The 22,397-nt window shown below is 45.2% G+C and overlaps 1 protein-coding gene across 2 annotated transcripts in view; it reads right to left on the reverse strand.

The window, feature by feature from the left end:
• LOC139052073 (zinc finger protein Gfi-1b-like) overlaps positions 1–22,397 on the reverse strand; it is a 178,623-nt gene that overhangs the window by 291 nt on the left and 155,935 nt on the right. The window contains exon 5 of one of the 2 annotated variants that reach the window (XR_011509678.1): positions 3,935–4,562. Coding sequence is in view for 1 of the 2 variants with exons in the window: in XM_070529142.1 (XP_070385243.1) it covers positions 4,375–4,562 (188 nt within the window). In the remaining variant the exon portion in view is untranslated. Of the gene's footprint in view, positions 1–1,912; positions 4,563–22,397 lie in introns of those variants that run through there. The other variant, XM_070529142.1, reaches the window with a different exon arrangement.

Consider the following 22,397-nt stretch of genomic DNA (forward strand, 5'->3'; position numbering starts at 1 on the left):
CAAGTGCTGCACCATTTTGACTTTTTTTTTATTCGTGTACTAAAGCAAGACTAGACAGCAATGACAAACGGCAGCAAGTTTTCAAATTACGTTGGCGCATGCCTTACACGTGAAAACACGGAGCCCGTTCCTGGGAGAGGCTATGTACAAGGACGGGATGCGCACTGTTACGCATGTATGTCGACGCTGCTTGATACGCGGCGCATGCGCGTCTCGCCGTCTTAGCTCGCCTGTATCTCCGCGGCTCGAAATCAAGCGGCGCATTGCCTGTGGACTGGAACCAGTTACACATTCATAATAGCTGCCGCGTGAGTTAAACAAAGCGTGCAGATTCCGGCACAAAGCATTGCCTTGGGGCGTGTCGTCGTTCGTGAACCAGCTTGTCGCGGACGATGTCACATATACAGTACGGGTCTGCAAAATACGATTTAAAGCTGAACAGGACCTTCGTGAAGGGGATGAAACGAGCGTTCAATGCAGCAACTTTTTTTATTATTATTATTATTAAACGTGCAATTTCATCCGCTATCACGATGGGCGCGTGCGAAAAAGTACACAAGTGGTCGCCGGTGTACACCGACGCGCACATGCTAGTCTAAGAATTTCACTGTCAGCTTGGCCAGAAATGAAGGCCGTCCGCTGACCATTACACGATCGTAAGAGGTGGCATGCACCATTCAGAACAAACCAAGTTTGGTAAATCGCACTATTGACACCATCGTTGTGGATGACGCAATAATAGTCGATACATCGACCTCAAATGAGCGCTCGTCCCAACTCCTTCTGCGTTGCTCCGTGTTGAGCGTTCTTTTATTGTTGCATCGCACCCAACTACCCAGCCTTTCTGCGTATCTGAGGCCGCATTCTCAAAAACAGTTCGCTCGTAAGTGCTGCTTCCCAATGGTGGGCCACCTTCACTAATATTCTGTTCAACATCACTACTGGCCGGCAACCGCTCTTGCACACAGTTCTGACGTAAGAAGTTTTTTTTTTCCCTTAGATACTGGCCCCGTTCAGTGCTTCTGCTAGTACATGCGAGCTTTAGAGTTCACCTCCGAAAATTTCCATTTAAAATATATCTCAAAGTAGGCGGAAGGTTTATTATTACTGCTGCATTAGGATCGCGTTAACGACGGCATGTGAAAGCTGACTTTTAGTCGGTAATGGAGGCTACAATACGCTATCTCAGAAAGCACGAGATTTGAGCGCATTGTTGTTGCTCTAATCTCAAATTGTCAAGTTCAAAACACGTGCAGCTGACATTTCAAATCGTTTAAGTAGCGACTAGTTACATGTCAAAACGCAGGCGCTGAACCCGAGGGAGGTACTCGAGCGACGAAATTCCCCGCGGGCCGCATTATTCGAGGCTATCAAAGCCCTCCTTCTGCGTCACACTGTGAGAAAAATGAATTGACGCAAGTTGTACTGCGACAGCTTGGGTGAAATTTGTTTGCAAATAACCGTGACATATATATATATATATATATATATATATATATATATATATATATATATATATATATATATATATATATATATATATATATATATATATATATATATATATATATATATAATGTCAGCGCCGCGTCTGGGCGATTTCATCTGAACGGTCTGCCACGCGTATTCATGTAGTCGCATTTATTAAAAGCCGAGTTTCTAGATCTAAACAAACTGACAAATCTTGACTGCTAATATCATAACCCCCTAAAGAACGTAAAAATAAAAAATACCTGATTAAAACTTCTGCAATTATCTTCTCTGCGTGATAAACATGCTATGGTTGATGCTGAAGATACAAAGCACCTGTCACTCTCCTATTTCGCCTTCTTCCTTTTCTTGCGAGGATTATGTATGTTTTCTCACTTCAGCGTCATTTGAAATATCATGCTGAGTGAAGCTTTGCGATTTCAATAATATTGCACTTTTAATTACGTGCACATGATTTTAACTTGGTCTTAGTGAATAGAAGAAAAAAATGGGGCATGAAAAAGTATATATTTGAGCTCTCTGGATTATTAACCACAAGGGCTTGTGAATTAAGTAGAACATTGTTTAGGAGCAATACTGTGTATTGTAAAATTTCACAATAGCGTCTATATCAACACTACTCATCACAGCCTTTCTAAATTATATCTCGGTCCTTTCAGGGAAGATTAAGAAGCCCTTTATGATATTACTGAAAGCCCGGTAATTTGCGATTTGAAATAATTCTCCTTTTCAGCATGAGACACTGCCTGGCGCTTCTCAAACTTGTTCCACTGTTCGTGCCCGTGTACTCAGTACACGCATGTTCTGCCGTATTCCCATATATGTAATTTCAATATTCCATCCATGTTGTGCTCTATATGCTATCACGCCATGCCTTATGACCCCGCAGACTTCTACAATGTTCAGAAAGACGCCATTGTTATGTGTTTTGTATATAGGGCGGATGGACGTGGTAGAACGGCTACCTACACGTAAGCTATCCCACATGCTGGACACATCCTGCTATATCCCGCTACTATTATTACATGAGAAAACAGTCCTTTCGTCTAAGTAGATTGCTCTAGAACGTAATATTGCCAAATCTAAGGTATGTTGAGAAACCATTAACTTTGTTCTCGATCGCCCTAAAAAAATGACACTTGCTCAAGTGAATCGCAAAGATTTAGTTAAGGCGATGCCGAGAAGTGAAGTGATTTTTGTGACAACCTGACTTAATATGACTAGAATAACCCATAACGTAAGTCACGTTGGCGCATTGCAGGGCGAGATATGAGACAGCTGTAATTGTTACCTTCGCGATACCCACAGCGCACGTACTCATCGGAGTGAAATGCTCACTTCGTCACGTGTTAACAGAGCAGAAGAATCACCCAGAGTCATGTTATGAAGACGGCCTACTTTATACATTACATTATACATTACACAGACGCTCTTTTTCCAGCCAGTTTCAGTTTCAAGGAGCCTGCCAAGGGGAACTAATTGTTCGCGTAGCTCCCACATGAAATCCGTTATTCAAAATTTTATCGTTGGGATAGGTGGTGTCGAGGGCGGGCCCCAAGGTACTCATTTGCCGTAGCCACCTATTGTTGATAATCAGAAAGTTAATTACCGTAACTTCGCTAATTAGGCACGTAATTGCGGAAATTGCTCTTTTTCTTGAGGCTGCCTATCCGTATATTCAAATGGTAAACATAATGTTACTATAATTTATATTTTTCTAATTTTAAATGTTTGGTGCAGCAAAAAAAAAACACCCTGTATTTCTGATAGCTAACTTAGATTTCCAACTCCCATTTTCTAGAACGTTCATTCACTCAAAACTCCACCTTGACTCAAGAAAGTGAATGGCAGTGCCGAACATCGGCAAAAATAGCCGCTGCGCTTCGCTAACGTCCCGCGACAATTCATGAAAAGCATAGCGTCAGCTTCAGCCGAGGGATGGCACTGCGGTCACCTTAATGGAGTGGAGGAAGAGCTTCGAGTCGAGGTTCGCTTGAGGATACAGGGCCAACGCGTCCGAAAGTGTGGTCGCTCTTAATGGCCGGATTTCGTATGTCAGTTTAGCAGCCGGTATAATTAAAGAACAACAGAGTGAGACGCTTCGTTCCGCTACGATCGTGCATTTCCAAGAATCCGAAAACTTGCGAGGGCGTCTCACGAACGCAAAATGTGTAACCCACTCCACGACCTCTGCTAGGTTGCATTAAAAAGGCGCAAAGGCAGCTATCTGTACATGTGTGGCCAGAAAGCGGCCATAACTAGACAGCACATAGACAAACATGAAATTTATGACCGGTATTATAACGTGCGCCGCTAAATCGACAGGACTGTAACGAATCAATAATGTTTGCAGCTTCGTACTCAGTTGTTACGCTTGCCGATCACTTGAAACAACTTCCTTCTTTAAGCACCACTCGCACTCACTATATCATGCACGACTCACCATTTCTGTACACCAGGTAGTTTCATCTTCCAAACACAAGCAGCAGTGCGCAACATCGGGGGCAAACAAAGCAAATCCGCACCGCGTACGCGCAAGAACGCACACAAGAAAGACGGACATTTGTGGCGCACACCGACACGTTATACTAGCGTCCCCCGTTCGCGCCGTGAAGCATTCGCAATTCGAGGGGGCTCTTCTGCGTCGCCCGCCGGTGCTAAGGACGTTCCCTTCTCGCGAACGGTGGTGTCTCTGTCGGCGATTCGTGCCTGTTTCAGTTTCCAAGCTGTCCCGATCCGCGCCGTTACATTGCTGCCCGCGCTCATCCGCGCGGTACACACGCAGCATGTCGTGGTGGTGGCCGCAGCAACAGCAGCAGCACAGCAGCGGCAGCATCGGATGACGCTTAGCGGCGGCGATGGACGGTCGCCGTTCCGGCCCCGTTAGATGGGCCGGATGTCGGCGTGCTGTGTCTCCTTGTGCCTGCGCAGGTCCACTTTCCTCTGGAAGGCCCGGCCGCACACATCGCAAGCGAACGGCTTGAAGCCCGTGTGCTTGCGGCTGTGGGTGATCAGGTTCGAGGACTGGCTGAACGCCTTGCCGCACACAGCGCACTTGTGCGGCTTCTCACCTGCGAAATGACAAGAGGACAGGCGTATGTAAGCATGGGGCAACCCCGCTGGATACGCTCTCCTCCTTTGAGTGTAACAAAGCCGGAGCTGAAAGCGTGCTTTATCATCGTCATCATCGTCATTATCATCGTCATCATTCTATTTGTGTTCACTGAAGAGCGAAGGCTTCTCCCGGATAGCGATCTCCAATTACATGGGTCTCGCGTGAGCTGACACCATCTTACACCTGCAAATTTCCTAATTTCATTGCGCCGCCGAGGTATGCCGCCGTTGACTACGCTTCTTTTCTCTTTGCACCAATACACCTATTGCGTAGCTTAATTTGGCCACCGGTTATCTGCTCTATACCTATTAAATGGCCTTCCATGCGCGATTTCTTCCTCCTAATGTCAACTAGAAACATGGCTACCCCCGGTTCCTCTCTAACTCACCACCAGTCAACCACTTACACGAGAACAGGGCACGATCGACTGCTCAAGCAATGAAAGTTTCTGTGGAAACACAACATATTATTTCACGAGTGAACTTGGGACTGCATTTATTAAACTTTATTTGCTTCGCCATTGGAGGCCCGCAAGCAATGCCTTCGCTATCATGACTGCGTCTGTTTTTACGAACTACTCTAAAGATTAAAACTGCTTTGCAAATACACAAGCAACAAACACAAGAATGCTGGGTGACTGCAATGAAATTTTTCCCTATGCAACAAGCCTGAAGTGTTTCGGTCTTTAGTGGCTCCTGTCGAAGAGAGAGAGAGAAAAAAAAATTCTTCGAACAAATATCCTTTTTTTTTGCATTATCACGAGTAAGCAAGTGCGCTGTGTTTACAAAAACTCAACTGATCTAGTGCAAATAGCTATTACGAGGTGCGAGTTCACGGTGGTCGTTTGCTGCTGTTTGATTTATGTATTTGTTATTCAAGCTTGTTCTAATCCTGCAGTTAATGCTCTAGACAATGTGCACGACAAACTTACGATGCATAAACATGCTAGAAAATAATTAAAAAGTAATATTACGACAATGTCATCAGTACACAGTGTCCATCCGAAGGTTTATATCGAGTATATACTAAAGCAACAAAAAAATTTCCTAGGCTGACTCGTATCATAGTTAACCTCAATAACCCTCTAACCAAGTTCTGCAAGTTTTTTTTTTTAATTTGAGCGAACTATTATTCGTTATATCCGTTTTCAAAAATAGAATGCATGTGCTGTTTAATCCTTAATTTTACTAAAACAATATTGAAAGATAGTGTCTATAACGTGAAACTATTCTACCACTGTGGCGGCTGTTCCGTATCAATATTTTCATTCCAATCTCCTGACATCAAATTTACGTAACCGCCAATGCAGGCATCAGGCGGGGAGCCGCACCGTTGTCTGAACAGCCAAATTAAACGCTGTCCTCGTTTATAGGAGATCACTTTTGTTTGCTTTTAAAACGAATATCATTGCCTACATTGAGCGGTTTTTCGTACCTAATTGGCTGACAAGAGGCGAAGAGCACGTCCAAGTGTGCAGGCTTTCTATATATATGGGGCCGAGCCAGCGCGATGAAAATAGATAACCAGATGAAGATAGCGGTGCCATCGCCTGCGTTTGCTCCGCTTCCCCTTACTTAGCTTGCTGTGGCTGGTGGAAATTGTGCTACGGAAACTTAAGAATGCCGCTAAAACGGATCCTCAGTAAAGAGTCGCAGAGGGACGTTTTAAACGGGCCGGAAAGGGCTAGATAATGTAATACGGCCACGCAAAAAGCTTTATTATACGCAAATAAACCCATGCTCTCCTGCAGGTGCGAGCAGCCAGTGTCTGAGCGATTGGCGGGACAGCCATATTCTTTTCCTTTCGGAACGGGACAGACTCTGGCTAATCAGGAAAAAAATGAGTTTTGTTCGGCCGAGTAATGCATCTTTAACATGTACACGTCACTTTCACGCTGCGAGTTCTGGCGGTTTTGCGACATCGCTTGGCAGACGGGCCATATGGGAGCTGCCCGAGAAATTTCGACCAATAGCAGAGGACTAATGGTGAAACGAGGTCAAATCGGAAATAATTATTTTACTTTTGTTTAGTCTAACCATACATAATCAGTGCGTACACGTCATAGATGGGGAGCGATCGTGGTTTTCGTGACGTCGCGTAACAGACAGGTGAAGTGGGGGTGGCCCAAAACAGTTTTCACCAATCGAGGAGGGCTGATTGCAGAATTGGAATGGGAATGTTTGGAATAGGTTTGCGTTATAGCGCCCCTACTTTCGCTTCGCTAGGCCCGGACCTACCGAAACACTCTCCCCTTTTGCGTGCTTCTCGAATCTGGTCAGCTCATTAGATAAGATAAACCTGTCAAGTAAAGCAATGCTATTCGCTTTGAAAGCAAACAAATGTGATCTCCTATTACCGAGGAGAGCGCTGGATTGGACTGTTCAAACAACGCTGCGGGTCACCGCCCGATGTCGCGTCAGCAGATACGCCAATTTGACGTATGGCGATTGCAATAAAAACAAACTGGAATAGTTTTACGTTATAGGGACCAAGCATGCACACAAGTGGCGAAACTCAACCGAATAGCGCGAACAGAATTCACGAGCACAGCTCGTCTCCGGCAAGCAAAGCACGAGAAGCCTGGCTGAGTACGGCTCCAATATTTGTATGAAAACAGCTATAGGACGAGTACAGACCGGACTTGGTAGTTAAAGAGCTGAGGAATACAGAAGTACAGATATAAATCCGGCCGAGAAGAATCAGGTTGACTTATGCCCTCTGATGACTTGTAACGCAGTTACTCTAAGAGTCGAGCGAGAAGAAAAAAAAGTGCATACCGACAACTACAACGGCAAAAAGAACGGCCACAAAACGCACCGTCAGTCAAGACTAATACCTACCGTCAGGGTTACTGAGACAACTTGGCCGTGCATACGTATACACCATGAATACCGACTGGTCTCCGGTCTTCCGGAGGCGGCAGCTAAAATTATTCTGGCGATCACTGTCGCCACTCTGTCGGTGTATGCGTACAACACGTCGCGCCCGTTAGAAAAGAAGATAATATTAAAAGAAAAGCACGCGAGAAAGCGAATGCTCCCCACAGCCAGCTCCCGCTCTGCGGCATGTAAAAGAGCAATTGGGCCGACGATTGCCGCGATCAGTGCGCCTCATGAAGCAGACATGGGGGGGTGTGGGGGGTGTGGAAGGGAGGGGGGCACCCATTTCCCCGCCTTACTCCGCCAGAGAGCGCGCACGCGTGCGGCCGGGGGGGCGCAGTCGACGTGTCACGTCGCAGCGAACCCATCGCGTAACACATTCAATATGTCGAGCTGCTGCTCTTTTCTTCTGTTGCTCTTTTGTGCGGTGGCGGCGGCGGCAGCCCCTCTTGCGCTCAATGACTAAATCAGCGAGTAATTTTTCGTGGGAGCCGTCGCTGTGCCGCGGCTACGCCGGCGACCCCGAGGGCGAGGAGAGGGACACTCCGGGGAGGCCCCCCCTCGGGGTCTTTCAGGCGCCGTGTTCAGCCGCGGGCTCCCAAGATGAATGGGCCCAGTTTCAGTGAATAGCTATCGACAGTGAACCCTAGCGGGGGCGCGCCCGGAGGAAGGCTCGCGAGCGTGGACTCGGAGAGCCTGTGGTGGAACCACGTTCCGTGTGAGGAGGGAACGAGCAAAACGCGCCGTCACGCCGCTTCGGGTGCCGGGCACGCGAAACGGTGTATAGCACCGCGAGGTCTGGCTCGCTTCGGCTCCCCTGTCATATCGGCGCTTCATTTTATTGAGAAGAGAAGAAATGTCGATTGGAGGTAATGAAGTGGTGCTCATAACAGCCAGAACAAATATTTGTCGCAAAATTATTGGCTATCACAGAATGTCGAAGGTGAGGGAAAGGGAGGTGGTACGCATGTTTTTTGTGCTGCGTTCCTCATTGTATTGTAGTGAGCGACCGTGCACGATAGAATTGTTCATAAACAAATAAATTCCCACTACCCTTGATGCTGGGTATAATGTTACTGGAGATGGCAGGCCTGTGACGAAAGACATGTACGGAAGAAAAGCCGCTTAGGTGGCTACGATCTCAGATGTTTCTTATAGATAAAGGCTGTTTATCAGATCAGCTGAACAAATACAATACAGCTCCCTTTGGTGCAAACGATAGCACGTCACATAATGCTGCTTGGATTAAGTGCGCGATGATTTATGAAACAATCACTTTCTACGCTCAAGAGATACGTTATACTGAGCTACTTGAAATCACATAAATAAGAGGCTCTGTATTCACGGGACAAATTCAGTATGATGATGCCCAAGAATTTGAGCTATTACTTTTATGCCGTTACGAACTCCGGGATGCCATCGACGACGGAACTCAACGCCACAAATACGCATACGTTGTCATTCTCTACACTGAAGAAAAAGTAAGCTTGAATCGACCAATATGTGACCCATACTTGTTTTAGAGAAGTAAAAGAAAAACAACAGTGTACGTAATGTTGCCTGGGATATTCGCTGAACATTTGAACATGAGCTTACTGCTCTCATTTGCGACTCTAGGTACTACAAGTAAAGAAGTGACCCGTGTTTCCGACGTTCATCGAAACTTATACGAGCTTTAAATTCAAGTAGTGTCAACTCAAAGCGCGTAGTAACGAATTGAAAGTTATTAGTGCCCTCCGTTATGTAAGTTATGCGCTTGATAATGACAAGAAAAAACAAAGAGAGAGAACGCAGCATTCGAAGCTTCTTCACAGCGAAATTGTGAAAATTGACGCAGCGAACATGCATATGCTAAGGCTGAATGAGTGAGAAGTGCTTAATCTCAAACGCAGACAGGATACCTCAAATGAAAAGACAGATACTGTTGTATCTTGGGACCAACACCTGACTTGGGGAAATGCCATCGCAGTCCTATATGTATTGCGTTGGTTGTTCCTTACTGTGCTCTCTCTCTCCCTCCTCTCTCTCTCGTCATCCCCATACCCCCTTGCCCCAGTGCAGGGTAGCAAACCGGACGTGCGTCTGGTTAACCTCCCTGCCTTTCCTGTCTTCTATTTCTCTCTCTCTCTCTCTCTATCTCTCTCTCTCTACGAAACAATCTTTCTGTTCAGTTAAAGCAACATAAAGCATTATTTTTTTCGATGCTAAAACGTTATTACAAAAAACTGTATTAGTTGCTGAAACCCTGTTTTGTAGGATAATCTGATATAGTACCAATCTGATGTATAAAGGTGCCTCCAACCTGTGTATTTATGGATGTATATTTACTATTTCTGCATGGATTCATGCTAACATTGTGCTACTGATCCAGATTCTTCTCAACCTGTTTCTTGTCTGACCTTACTTTGACTAATCAAAATGCAATTCATTCAATATAGGCTGTTTTTCTTGAACCAATATTATTCAAACTCGACCCTCAAAAAACGGCCTGCACAAATTTCAGCCTCACCTCCATTTTGGTTTGGAACAACAGTTGTTTCGTTCACTAGGTTCCGATATGATATTTTCCCTCTAAGTATTAGATTCCCCAGGTCTGCTATGGCACAATGTCCGCTATGGCGTGTATGAAACTAAATATAAAATTAGGTTCTGCTACTTCTTGCTACCTGACTCTCTGCCCATCTACCAGCAGTAGGCTTGTGTAGTGTTCTGGAAATAAAAATAACACCGAGAATAGCGAGAAGGGACAAGCCGGTGCACCCCCCGCTTAAATATTCTCGCATCTTCTGGGATAAAAAAATGTCAATAATAAAGAAACGATGGGCAGAACAGGTGATACCCGCTAACGAGTGCTGAGGAAGTGTTCATTGCGCAAGTAATGACCACAGTAAGCGTATGGTACAAGCTTCCGCTTTCAAGGTGCACACACCCGCCGAGGGCTCTAGCTCTGGACAATGGCCCCGTGACTGTACGTCCCAGCGCGGGGGAATCACGCACCTATTCACAGGGGCACCCCTCCCCCCCCCTCTATGGTCTCCTTCTCACAACATCCCTTTCCCCCAGGGGCCTTGGCAGGCAGCGACCCTGGTGGCGTGCATTGTTAATGGCCAGCCTGATTGTGTGTGCTTCGCCGATGGCGTAATAGCAGCGTGGCACAGCGGGGTTGGCCGGCGAAGAACGCGCGGCGCAGCGCCCTTACGGGGCGCAACACGTCCCCAGGGCAATTAAGTAATCTGGCCATCTGCATTCAATCACACGTGGTATGTACAACGTGACTAGGAGAGGAGAAACGGCGAGGGAATGGTTGGGGAGGAGATGGGGCGGGTTCTTTTTGGGCGCGGTGTGGGTGGTAGGGGGCGTAGGACGGTGTGGGGGGGGGGGAGGGGGAAGGGCAACGCAAGCTTTGCGCTGTGGTCGCGTGGCAACCGGTCTGAAACGCGTCACTGCGTTTTGCACCCGCGAGCTGTACTCTTGATGATTTTTTCGCAGTGGTCTTCATTACTGTCAAATCAATTATTTAGTGCATTCTTTCGGCCTTTTCAGCGTTTCCTCCCGTCCTTTCCGAAGCCGGGTGATTAAAGGCGTAGTTGGCTAGATCAAGTACAATAGAGCGAGATAATTAAATAGCAGCAGTTCCGAAGGATGATGAAATAGGTGGCGCAAGATCTTTTAGCCAGTCTGAGAAGACATTGAGAATCGATGAATAGGACCACCCTATTATCAATGTCACCTAAAATCATTTCGTAAAGCCTACGTTATACGATTTCATTTTCTCTTTTTTTCACCTCAAGCACCAACTGAGAGAATGGCACAGTGAAATTGTAGTTCCAGTCGGTTTTCCAAACATCTTCACATCGCGTCTTTCTTGTTATCTTTTCGCCGCATTTAACCCTAATGAAAAGACGGTGTCCAAGCGTTCTGTTACTCTTTCAAGATAATGTAGAATCACTGACATCATCACTTAACAGCCTGTCACAGAGAAGACATATCATGTGTATACAGCAGGTATACCGACTAATTTGATGTTAGGTAGAATTGCAGATGTGTTAGAAGACCATCGCCAAAAACGAAATTTCGCAAGTGACGGAATTGAGAGAAACACAAAGGCTTTATGAAAAGATGTCTTACAGCTTTAAAGAAATCGTGTTTGGCGCGATGCATGTCCATATTGAGAGCTTCGGTTGCGGAGTCAATCATTCGCATATATTTCGCAGATGTGTATTTCAGCGTGTTTTGCTTTCCGGCTGAAGAAATCATGGCAGTGGTGAGTGAGTGAGAAAACTTTATTTCGAATCAGAACGATTCGCGTCCGGCGAGTTAGTGGGCTGGGGCACCCGCCGAGGTTACGGCCAAGAGTTCTTGCCTCTCGGCGGCTTCCTTGGCCCGCCGGACTCCCCAGAGTTGGTCTTCCAGATTCGAGCTGAGCAGCGCGGCTTGCCATCGCGCGCACAGGCTGTCGATGGAGGCTTCGATCGCATTGCCGCGCTAGAACCCATAGCATGTGTTCTAGCGCGGCTCTGGTGCCACACACTTTGCATCTATCTGTTGTGTATATGTCTGGTTAAATTGCGTGCATTAGTATCGGGCTCTTGTGGGATTTGGTTTGTAATTGTCGCCACTGGACAGCTCGCGATCTACTGAGTTGTGAATGGGGTGGTGGATAAGTGCATATTTGCATCTTGTTATGGTTGGCGATGTCGTTGAACCTGGTCGTTCGGTCTTCACAGTGGTGGTGTCTTGCATTTATAACGATACAACTGTGCGCGTTGAGAGAAGAATGTCGCAATGAGAGACCGAAACACAGGCAACGAAGAAGAGGGGTGTTGTGAGGCGTCTAAAAAAATGTCTGTGAAATATCGTTTTCGGACTGTAGTTTCTTTTTGCACAATCCTCACATAGACAAGGCATGGCAGCTCTGTGTAACTAACATCGTTTTACTCACGATAAGCACAAAAAATGGGTAAAGTTAATGCCCTGATTAATTTCGTTCTGCAGAATCGCTCACGTCGTTTGAAAAATGTAGGCGACCATGCGGACGTTAAGGGGATATTCCTATCCACCTGCCAAGCTAAGTAAACTCTAAGAATGCGCAATAAGTCTAGTGCACAGGCAAGATACCATATTCATCTAACAATACAATGTGCCTTGCGCGCGATCTCACTGTCTGGTGTGGCAAGATCTATTTAAGCCCTCTGTCTGAACACTAGGCCCTGTAAGTCCTATTCTAAAGTCTGTTAGGTTGTCCAAATCATCTGTAGGGTTTCGCTGCAGCGATTATAGTTATACTATTATTTTGGTACTATCCCAGCTAAACACCCAAGTCAGGGGCCGAAGTGCTAACGCTTTTCATTCGTAAGTGTTCTTTGCAATTGGCAGGTTACCATCGCTAACAATATATCGAGCACCAGGATAGACCAGCATCTTTTCTTATGAAAAAATCTAGTGTAAGGCATTCTTGTGAGCACAGACTATGATGAGTAGAGAGGGTACGGAGACATCATAAACTCGCCATCTGGAGTAACTTCATGCGAGCTCCATTTGCATAGACCTTTCGCGAAAAGAAATTGAGTAGTGGTGTTATGTCTTTCGTTGAAAAGAAAAGTGCATCATCATTGCATTCTACCGGTACCTTCATATGGGGCAGAAACTTGTAGGGTAACGAAGAAGCTTAAGAACATGTTAAGAATCTCGCAACGAGTGTTGGGACGAAAATTGTTAGGTGTAACTTTATGAAACAGGAACAGAGCGGTGTGGGTCAGAGAGCAAACAAAGCTAGCCGCTGTTCCAGTTGACATTAACCCTTTAAGTCGCCACTTTATCCCGTTGATTGAAAACTTGTTTTCACCACATTTCTTCCATCTTCAGAATCGTAGAAAGTGTACAGCTGCAGAAAAGACTGAATTTTCAATTGTTTAAAGAGTTTCGTCAAGTTAAAAAATTTCGAATGCATTCGAAAACTCACTACAAGAACTCAAAATATGAGAACATATACTATTTCATGTTTTCAAAAACTTTAAAAGCACTTATCCAGCCACTTGAAAATTATGCCTGGTGCATGACATTGTGAGCAACAATGAAAGAAGTGAACCCGCTACATACAACATACTCTACACAGAGTAAAAACACCCAGCCATCTACCTTCCCACTTATTTTGCTAAAACATTCGCCACAGTATGCAAAATTACAGCACAGTTCCAATAATAAATGTTTCAAGATGTATGAAACACATCTTAAATACCATAACTTTCATCAGTACTTTTGCTGTTGATGCACTCTCCTGCTGTGCGCAATTGTGTAGACAGCGTCTCAAACGGTTAAGAGGAAAAAATGTACTTCTTCGTAGGCAGATAAACAGTGGTCCATTAGATTTCGAGAGTGGGTGCTTAGGGAAGGGAAGCGCAGTCGAGGACGGCAGAAAATTAAGCGGGGTGGTGGAATTAGGAAGTTTGCAGGCACAACTTGGAATCAGCTAGCGCAATGCAGTGGTAAGTTGGGATCGGTGGGAGATGCTTTCGTCCTGCATTGGGAATGATAATAGGTCCTTTGTTATTATTATTATTATTATTATTATTATTATTATTATTATTATTATTATTATTCTGTGTTGCGTAAGGTGCATTAAATACTCATTGTATGTTTTTTTTTTTTTGCTGTTATACTGTAGCTGCTTATGGCTAGGGTTTCGTGCATATTTCGTGTCTGTGAACAAATCCGCGTGTGCAAAACACTAAGTTCCCGAATTTGATGCGAAATTGCTTGGTTCTATGCAAAAGCTTCTAGGTCTGATTTCTTGGATATTAATTTTCAGTAGATCTTTCGTGGATGCATGCCGTGGTTCCGGTGGGAGGAGTCTCCAGAATATCGGTGGTGCACCAAGGGCAGACGGTCAATGGACTTTCTGTTCGGCACGGGGAAATTGCAGAATTGGAAGAGGTGGCGATCGCCATGGCAGCTTCGCGTCCTAGTTCCGAATACACCATTACAGACTCGCAACCTGCATATAGAAATTACACGCGTGGCCGAATTGCACCGCTAGCTTGCAGGATCCTCAAACAATCTGGGGTCTTCGTTTCGCGCAAAGAGCTGATTTGGGTGCCAGGTCACGAGGGTGTAGAGGGAAATGAGTGTGCACACGCTGCCGCCCGAGCTTTTCTCCCTCGCGGTCCCTCCTCCTTCCTCCCGAAGTCTCGGACTTCACAGTGCCATTAGTAACTTATGCAGATCTATGACAGCACTTGCGCTTGTCGCGACGAAAATACACAGGCCCGACCAAGGGGTTAGATAAATCAGAAGAATGTCGTTTACGAAGATTACAAATCATGTCATTTATTAACCCAGTCAAGCTACATGCTATTGAGCCACAATCCTTTTCGACCGAGTGTAAATTCTGCGGGCAGAAAGCAGATTTGTACCATATTGTATGGGGCTGTCAGGCTAATAGTGTCTTAGAAGCTATACGATAGCCAACGTGGGAAGGATGGGAGGCAGCCCTGACCAGCTCAGCGCTCGAGGACCAGCGAGCGCTCTTGGAGAGAGTAGGGCGGCGACCTTAGCCAACGGAATTCCGGAATAAGGATCCGACCACCCTTCTCCTAACTCCCCTCCCCTTTTCCTTTCAATAAAACGTTTTTATCATCATCATCATCACCAGTAGATTAGTTATGAATAGATACAATTTTCAAGATGAGTAGCCTCTCAGATATATTTTTTTTTTGGTTATGGGGGTATGAGTCATTCGTTCTCTTACGTGACGGACAAATTTCTTATTGGGTTGGCATAGAAATGCTTACACATTTAACGACAAATGTATCGTCCATGCTGACTGTTTACAATGCATTAATACGACAAAAAATTGCATATTCCGCGTCCATCTTACACGGACTTTCCCACACGTCAGAAGAGAGACTTCAAAAACTTTTAGCTAGAGGACTACGCCTATGTCTAGGAGTTCCACGAGCGACTTCGAGTTCTCTTGTAATAGCTGAGGTTCGCCAAACACCATTTCCAGTTATGCGAACTACAGAAACATGCCGGCATTATTTCCGTCTTCAAACCCAGCATAAAACCACCCATTGGCTCTAGACATAATGAAACGAGATAGAAGTTATGTTCATATAGAAATTCAAAAAAAAATCTTCACATATTGCCAGGAAATGAGTTTTGGAACTCAGACATCGAATATCCTCCATGGCTGCTTACAGTTCCAAAAAACGAATTGTCAGTAGAAGGGATATTCAGCAAAAGAGACATGTTCATTCAAGCTGCTCAACAACTAGCACTATACCAGATATATATGCGGTATTCAGGATACACACACGTCTATACAGACGGCTCCAGTACAGCAACCTCTTCAACTTCATCACTCATTATACCGCACCTCAACAAACAAGAATCATTTAAGTTATCTCGTGCGACTTCGTCCACAACGGCTGAACTGTTCGCAATCCTAAGTGTGGTAAAATTTATATTGTCAGTAACAGAAGCGCAAAAATGGGTAATTTTCAGCGATTCACAGGCGGCTCTAACATCACTCTGCAGCACAAAGGGGAAAACATTCAGCGACAGTATAATATATGAAACACTTAAAAACCTCACAAAGGCAAGCGAAGCGACACATGCAATAGCATTCCAGTGGATGCCAGGGCATTGCAACATTCCTGGCAACACAGCAGCCGATGAAGCAGCATGACAAGCGCAGCTGAAAGATGATACGGCTCCGCTCCCAATATCAAATGAATTACGCTGCATTATGAGGACAACGTCTTTCAACATGTCTTGAAACACTTGGTTTGACCAGAATTCTAAGAGCTCTGACTTATATCATATTGATCCATTTATTGAATTTAAATTTTCATTGTCATTGGATAGAACTATGGAAACGCTTATTCATCGATTAAGGCTAGGCACTGCCTACACAAAGCATTTCTTACACAGAATTGGCCGAGCGAAAACCCCCGAATGTGATTGTGGATTTGTAGATGAAGATATATATCACCTCCTTCTAGATTGCCCACATCACGACACACCAAGATGCCGACTTAAATCAGCGCTAAGTAAATTAGACCGCAGACCTTTCAGTTTAAGGAAACTTTTGGGCCCTTGGCCAACAACGGCCTTGCAGAAGAGCACTTTAAAAGCACTAACGACTTTTTTTGAAGACAGCGGCATCGTTGCACGTTATTAGTGCTTTCATTGTTCTGTTCATTTCAATGTCACTCTATATATCCATCTGTTTGGGAATTATGTTTTGTTGATTGCTCTGTTGTGACTGTATGTGCTAATATATTAACACGATGTATATACCATCCGCTGACTAGACAATGTGTTATTAGGCGACAGTATCGTTTGTACTTTTGAGACTTTCGACTACATAAGTGTGGAGACATTTGCCACGTATATTGTAGGTACCCGCTGACCTGCTGACTAGAAAATGTGTTATTAGGCGACAGTATCGTTTGTACTTTTGAGACTTTCGACTACATAGGTGTGGAGACATTTGCCGTAGTCTTCCTGTGTAAACGTTGCTTTATAAGTCCTGGTGCTTGTGTGAAAAGATGATTTGATATGTAACCGTGAACCCTGAATGATGTATGACGGAACCACCCAAGAGATAAGGAGTAGCCGGCGCCTTAAATTGCGCGCCAACATCTCCTTATATCATATCAATTCAAAAAAACAAATGTGATACGAGAATGCGTGCACACCTATCGTCACTCTTGTTTTATCAAAACTATCTCCCCAAAATTATATGACAATTGGCCGCTATGACCACGAATTGTAAAAGTTGTGGAATTCCCGACTGCTGTCAATACATGGGCTTCTACGGGAGGAAAACAGACAGCCCAATGTTTGTCTGCTAGGATAAAACTCTAGTCCTTCGAAGTTTCATTAAGCTAATTAACTAAGGAGTAGGCTCAATCGCAAATTACGAACCTGTTCTTTTTTTATTGTGCACTCCTTATGACTACACCTCGGTCAATCGCGTTTTTTTTTTCGTGTACTAGTTTGGCTTTGTCGAAGGTTTGCAAAAAATCTGGAGAAAATTGAGGGTATACATTATGTGGTATATGCCGACGACATACCCATATGGAGTGCCAAGGGTAATGTAGGACAGACAGAGACCAGATTACAGGAAAGCTTATGTGTTATAGAGAACACACTGAAAGACATGGGGTTGAAATGCTCGGCAGCCAAATCGGAACTCTTGGTCATTAAACGTCGCAGAAAAAGTCGCAAACCAAGAGGCTACATTCCGGAAGATGAGCCAAGAGTGTGCTCATACACTCATGAAGGATCCGCAGACAGGCTAATTGATACAATCAAGGTTCTTGGGTATCACATAGACGGAAACAATGCTAACTATAGAGCAATACAACATATCTGGAATAAAACAGATGAAGTCATTAGGTTACTAAGGAGAATTACCAATAGACACAGAGGCCTAGGAGAAGACACCGCTTTGAGGCTAATACACACCTTTGCCCACTAATGTGGCTGGATTATCCCAATGGAAGCAGGCAGAACTTAACAAACTTAATGTGATGCTCAGGAAGCTCGTTAAAGTAGCCCTAGGGATACCCAGTAACGCTGCAACTGACAAACTCATGCGTCTGGGAGTGCACAACACAATGGAAGAAATCGCAAAGGCCCAACAGCTAGCGCAACACGAAAGATTGACAAAATCACGAGCTGGCAGGAACAGATTACAGGCAATAGGTGCAGAACTGAATACATCAAGGAGCCCAATAGAGGCTGAAGTAGAATTAAGGACTGACGTTAGGAGCAAGATCAGAACCAACCCTCTCCCCAGAAACATGCATCCAGAATATAACGTCGAAAGGAGAAAGGCAAGAGCTAAAGCACTCTTGCAGGAAATGGAACAGCGGAACCAATTGGCAGCTGTAGTTGATGCAGCCTGGGTGAAAGGTAAAGAAGCATATGCGGCTATTGTCTCAAATTATCAAGGGAAGGTGCAAGATGCTATCACTATTTTTACCAAAGACCCCATGGTGGTGGAACAAGTGGCAATTGCTCTAGCCATCAGGAGTAATAAATGGGCCTGCATTTACAGTGATTCGAAATCCGCTATAAAGTGTTTTGATAAAGGCTACGTAGCTGGTGTTGCAGCTAAACTTTTTGAAAACATTGGGATTATGAGAACTGAAATCCGATGGTTTCCTGCGCATATGGGGAAAGTGGACGAGACTCGGATAAACCTCAATGAGGTCGCTCATGACTTGGCACGAGGACTTGCTAACCGTGACAGTCACAACCCAGCCGTTCACCATCAAGTCAGGGAATCTAGGGATTATTTAATAACATAGGATGACATTACCAAACACTACTATTTAGGGCGCAGGCAATTCCCATTGCCACATTCAAAACTGAACAGGGCTCAGGAAGTCTCAATGCGCTTATTGCAAACAGGTACATATCCCACACCGTACCCCATTAATAAAATGTATCCAGAGAGGGAGATTAAGATGGACTGCAACGATTGTAATGGCATCATTGGAATCAGACATATGCTGTCGGGGTGTCCCACGACTCTCCCCAACCTCGTTGAAGAATGGACACAGTGGGAGAAAAGGATTCAAAGCCCATTATTTCAGGACCAACTAAGGGCCGTCCAGAGGGCCCATGATGTCGCTGACAGGCTTGTCCTGACAGTGCCAACGTGGGAGCGGCCCGCCTTGGCTTAAGAAGCCTAGCCTCCGGACCTCATTAAAATAAATGTTTTCACACACATACACGCACTAGTTTGGCTTTGTTGTCCAACCACGTTCCCACCATGAATTGGGTGTGAATTTTGGAGCATAATGACATCTTAGCTGGCATTCCACATTTATAGAGTGGATTGGCCTCCAATTTTTCTTTGATCTGTTAACATGAATTATGTAGGTAAGTCATTCAAGATAGCTCTCTCAGTTTTCCAAGAAAATAATTGTCAAATCTACGCCATGAACTTTTCTCTCTTCTAAACCTCAGCTCCGGTGCTTGGCGCAACAAGGCGAAATGACAGAGAATTTTCTTTAATTTTTCATTTATGCTAGCACAGCTCGATATTCTCACACCGACCACGTGCTCACGGAAACCTTGGCCCAAATTCATAAAATAGAAAAACTCTTATGCTAGAATTATTCGTAAGGGCAACTTCCAGGCAATCCGGATGCTATAATATTAGGACATATTATTAGCGAAGGCCGCTGGTCAATCGCATAGAGCACTTACGATCGAAAACATTCATACATATGGCCCAGATTACTTCAATGACTAAATTCACAAATATTTCGGTTCGTAAAATGTATTTGCCATTAGCCGGCCGCCTTCGCTCCTAGCATGGTGGACATAACGATTCTTCGGCAACTGCTCTTGCAAAAGGTTTTCGCATAACAGCTTTTTTGTGCATACGTATGCGTAGCTATAACAGGAAATAAGCAACACATACTTTAACAACGCCATCCACCAGCAGTGAATAATAGCAGCAGTACTATTATGAAATGCTACTCTTTTTATGAGGAAGCCGACAGTGTTCGCTCGGAATTCGAGAGAGAGAGAGAGGCGGCTGAGATGAGAAGTACTTTCGGGCGGTCTGCGGAATGCAACCACGCGTGCCTTCGATTCGGCGCCAGGGCAGCCAATGACCTCCGAGGTCTAGAGGAAAGGCGCGGGAGGAGACATTTGAAGACAATTCTCGGCGCGCTCTTGTTTCCTTCCATGAGAGCGCGCAAATTCCATTCTCCGCCCCGTGATCCTCTCGCCATATTTTTTTTTTTCGCCTTGCGTCTCCTGCGGCCGACCGTAGCTGCGCTCTCTCGCCCCAATGTTCTGCCATTCCGTGCCGCAACGCGGGCCTTTTTCAACCGCAGAAAGCGGTTTTCGCCGCGCCGCGAATCACCTCGCAGTGAAGCCCACAGTGTGGAAAGCGACCGCCGCTTTTACAGGGAGAAGACGGTAGCGGCAATGCCTGGGGAAAAAAATAGTGTTTTTTTTTTCTGTTTTGTCTCTGAAACGTTCGGAAACAGCAGCGAGAAAGAGGTACTCGGTGAATTCCTGGGCCCCGTTGCGGTATCTTTCGTATTTCTCTTCTTTCTGAGCCGCACTGAGGCGTCAGTGTTATAAGTTCACGATAAGGATGAGAGTCGAAATGAGATTCCAGACGACATTTAGACGAGTACTCTTTGAGGAATAGGATGCCGCTGGTGCGCGTTTAGAGTAAGCAATAAAACATAAGCTGCAACCTGGGATCCACTTGTGTGAGAGCGCGGCGCGTTCTATATCCTCGTCTCTCGAGCGAGGCGATACCGAAAAAGAGGATGAAAGAATGAAAGAGCGAAACGAAAGAGAGTTCGGTTCTCCTATAACTTGGGGAATCTTTTCATGCCTGCAGAATTTGTCTTTTTCTTTTTTATTTATTTTATTTCTCTCACACATCATTTCTTCAACATCACTGTGCGTTCGCCTATGCCCGTACAAGAAGAAAGATAAGCTTAAGAGGACGAACTGAAATAATCCAAAAGAAAGTTTGAAGAAAGAAAAAGATAAGTGTAGGCGCACTACGAAGTATAAAGAAAGAATGTGAAAGGAAATCTAGAATGGGGACAATTTGAAGGCGCCAAAGTTGGCGCGTCTTATTGGCAATAAATCAAGAAGTGTAATATTTCTGTTCGCATTTTTTCTCTCCCCTTCTCGCTCCCTCTTTTTTCAGTACTCGAGGAAAGTTTTTATCGAAACTCTGCGGCGCTTTGAAGAAAGGGGGGGGGGGGGGAGGAGCGAGGGCGAGATGTCGGCGAATGCACGTCGGAGGCATACGTGCGGCGGATAGTGGGCGAGATTCCACCGACGTTTACGTGGGCGTCGCCTGCGGTCGGGCTCTGTCGTCGTTGGCGCTGGCGAGATTATTACACAGCGCGCACGCATCGTTCCGCGAACGCGGTGGTGATTGAGGGCTCCCGGCGCGAAGAGCGCGCCTCCCCCAACCCCTCTCCTCTTACTTCGCCCTCCCTTTTCATATCACTCATATGCCTCGGCGAAGCTTGCCCACCGCGTGGATCAGGTTCCAGTCCTGCTAGGCGCGCCAATCCGCCTCAATAACAGGCGACTTGCTGGAACCAACCTTTGATAGAGAATAGATGACCTGGGCGCTATGCCCGCTAGAACATCAACCTTCCAGGCGGCGCAGCTGCGATTTATTCATTGTGTTAGTGCGCACCAACGCTATTCAGTTAGCACCAACGCAAGGCTTAATACCTTGTGCCATTTTCACTCCCTTGAGTCAAGGCTAATTTGATGAAACAATGTCTGTTGCGCGTTATTGCTGCTTCTGAAATTTTCAAGCCGTTTCGTATCTAGTTGAGCAAAATTATTTTACTCTGCTTAGATAATATTCACAATATATTACCATGGTTCACAAAGTTCGCTGTTTCCCTCGCCTACTTCTAGTTCTTTTTTAACCATAGCATTCAGTAGCTCAACAATAAGCCTCCACTGGCGTCATGCACAAGCGTAACAATTGTTTGTGAACTGTTTGTCATTAACTAAATGTTAGCAGTTTGCAAATATTGGTTCCCTGAAGGCAAATAAAGAAATTATGGAATATTTTCCAAATAGTTTACCTATACTCAGTAAGGGTTTCTGGGAGTTATCGAACATGGCGCCGCGGCAAATACAAGTCTCCTAGTGAAAACATTGGCTCCAGTCTCAGGCTTTCCTTGTTTGCCCACTGTTAATCACACTACGCTCTTTCATTGGTAGGGCAACATTGCATTCGTAATGTGGAGGTTGTGGGTTCGGCTCGTACTGGCGGCAAGCTTTCTTTTTTTCGTTCACTTTTATCTCCCTTTAGCTTATCATTCATATAATTCAATTAAAGCGACAAATAATTTCCCCTATGCTTTCCTTGGCTTCATTAT

Source organism: Dermacentor albipictus, unplaced genomic scaffold (assembly GCF_038994185.2).
Source record: "Dermacentor albipictus isolate Rhodes 1998 colony unplaced genomic scaffold, USDA_Dalb.pri_finalv2 scaffold_17, whole genome shotgun sequence".
Classification (NCBI taxonomy): Eukaryota; Metazoa; Arthropoda; class Arachnida; order Ixodida; family Ixodidae; genus Dermacentor; species Dermacentor albipictus.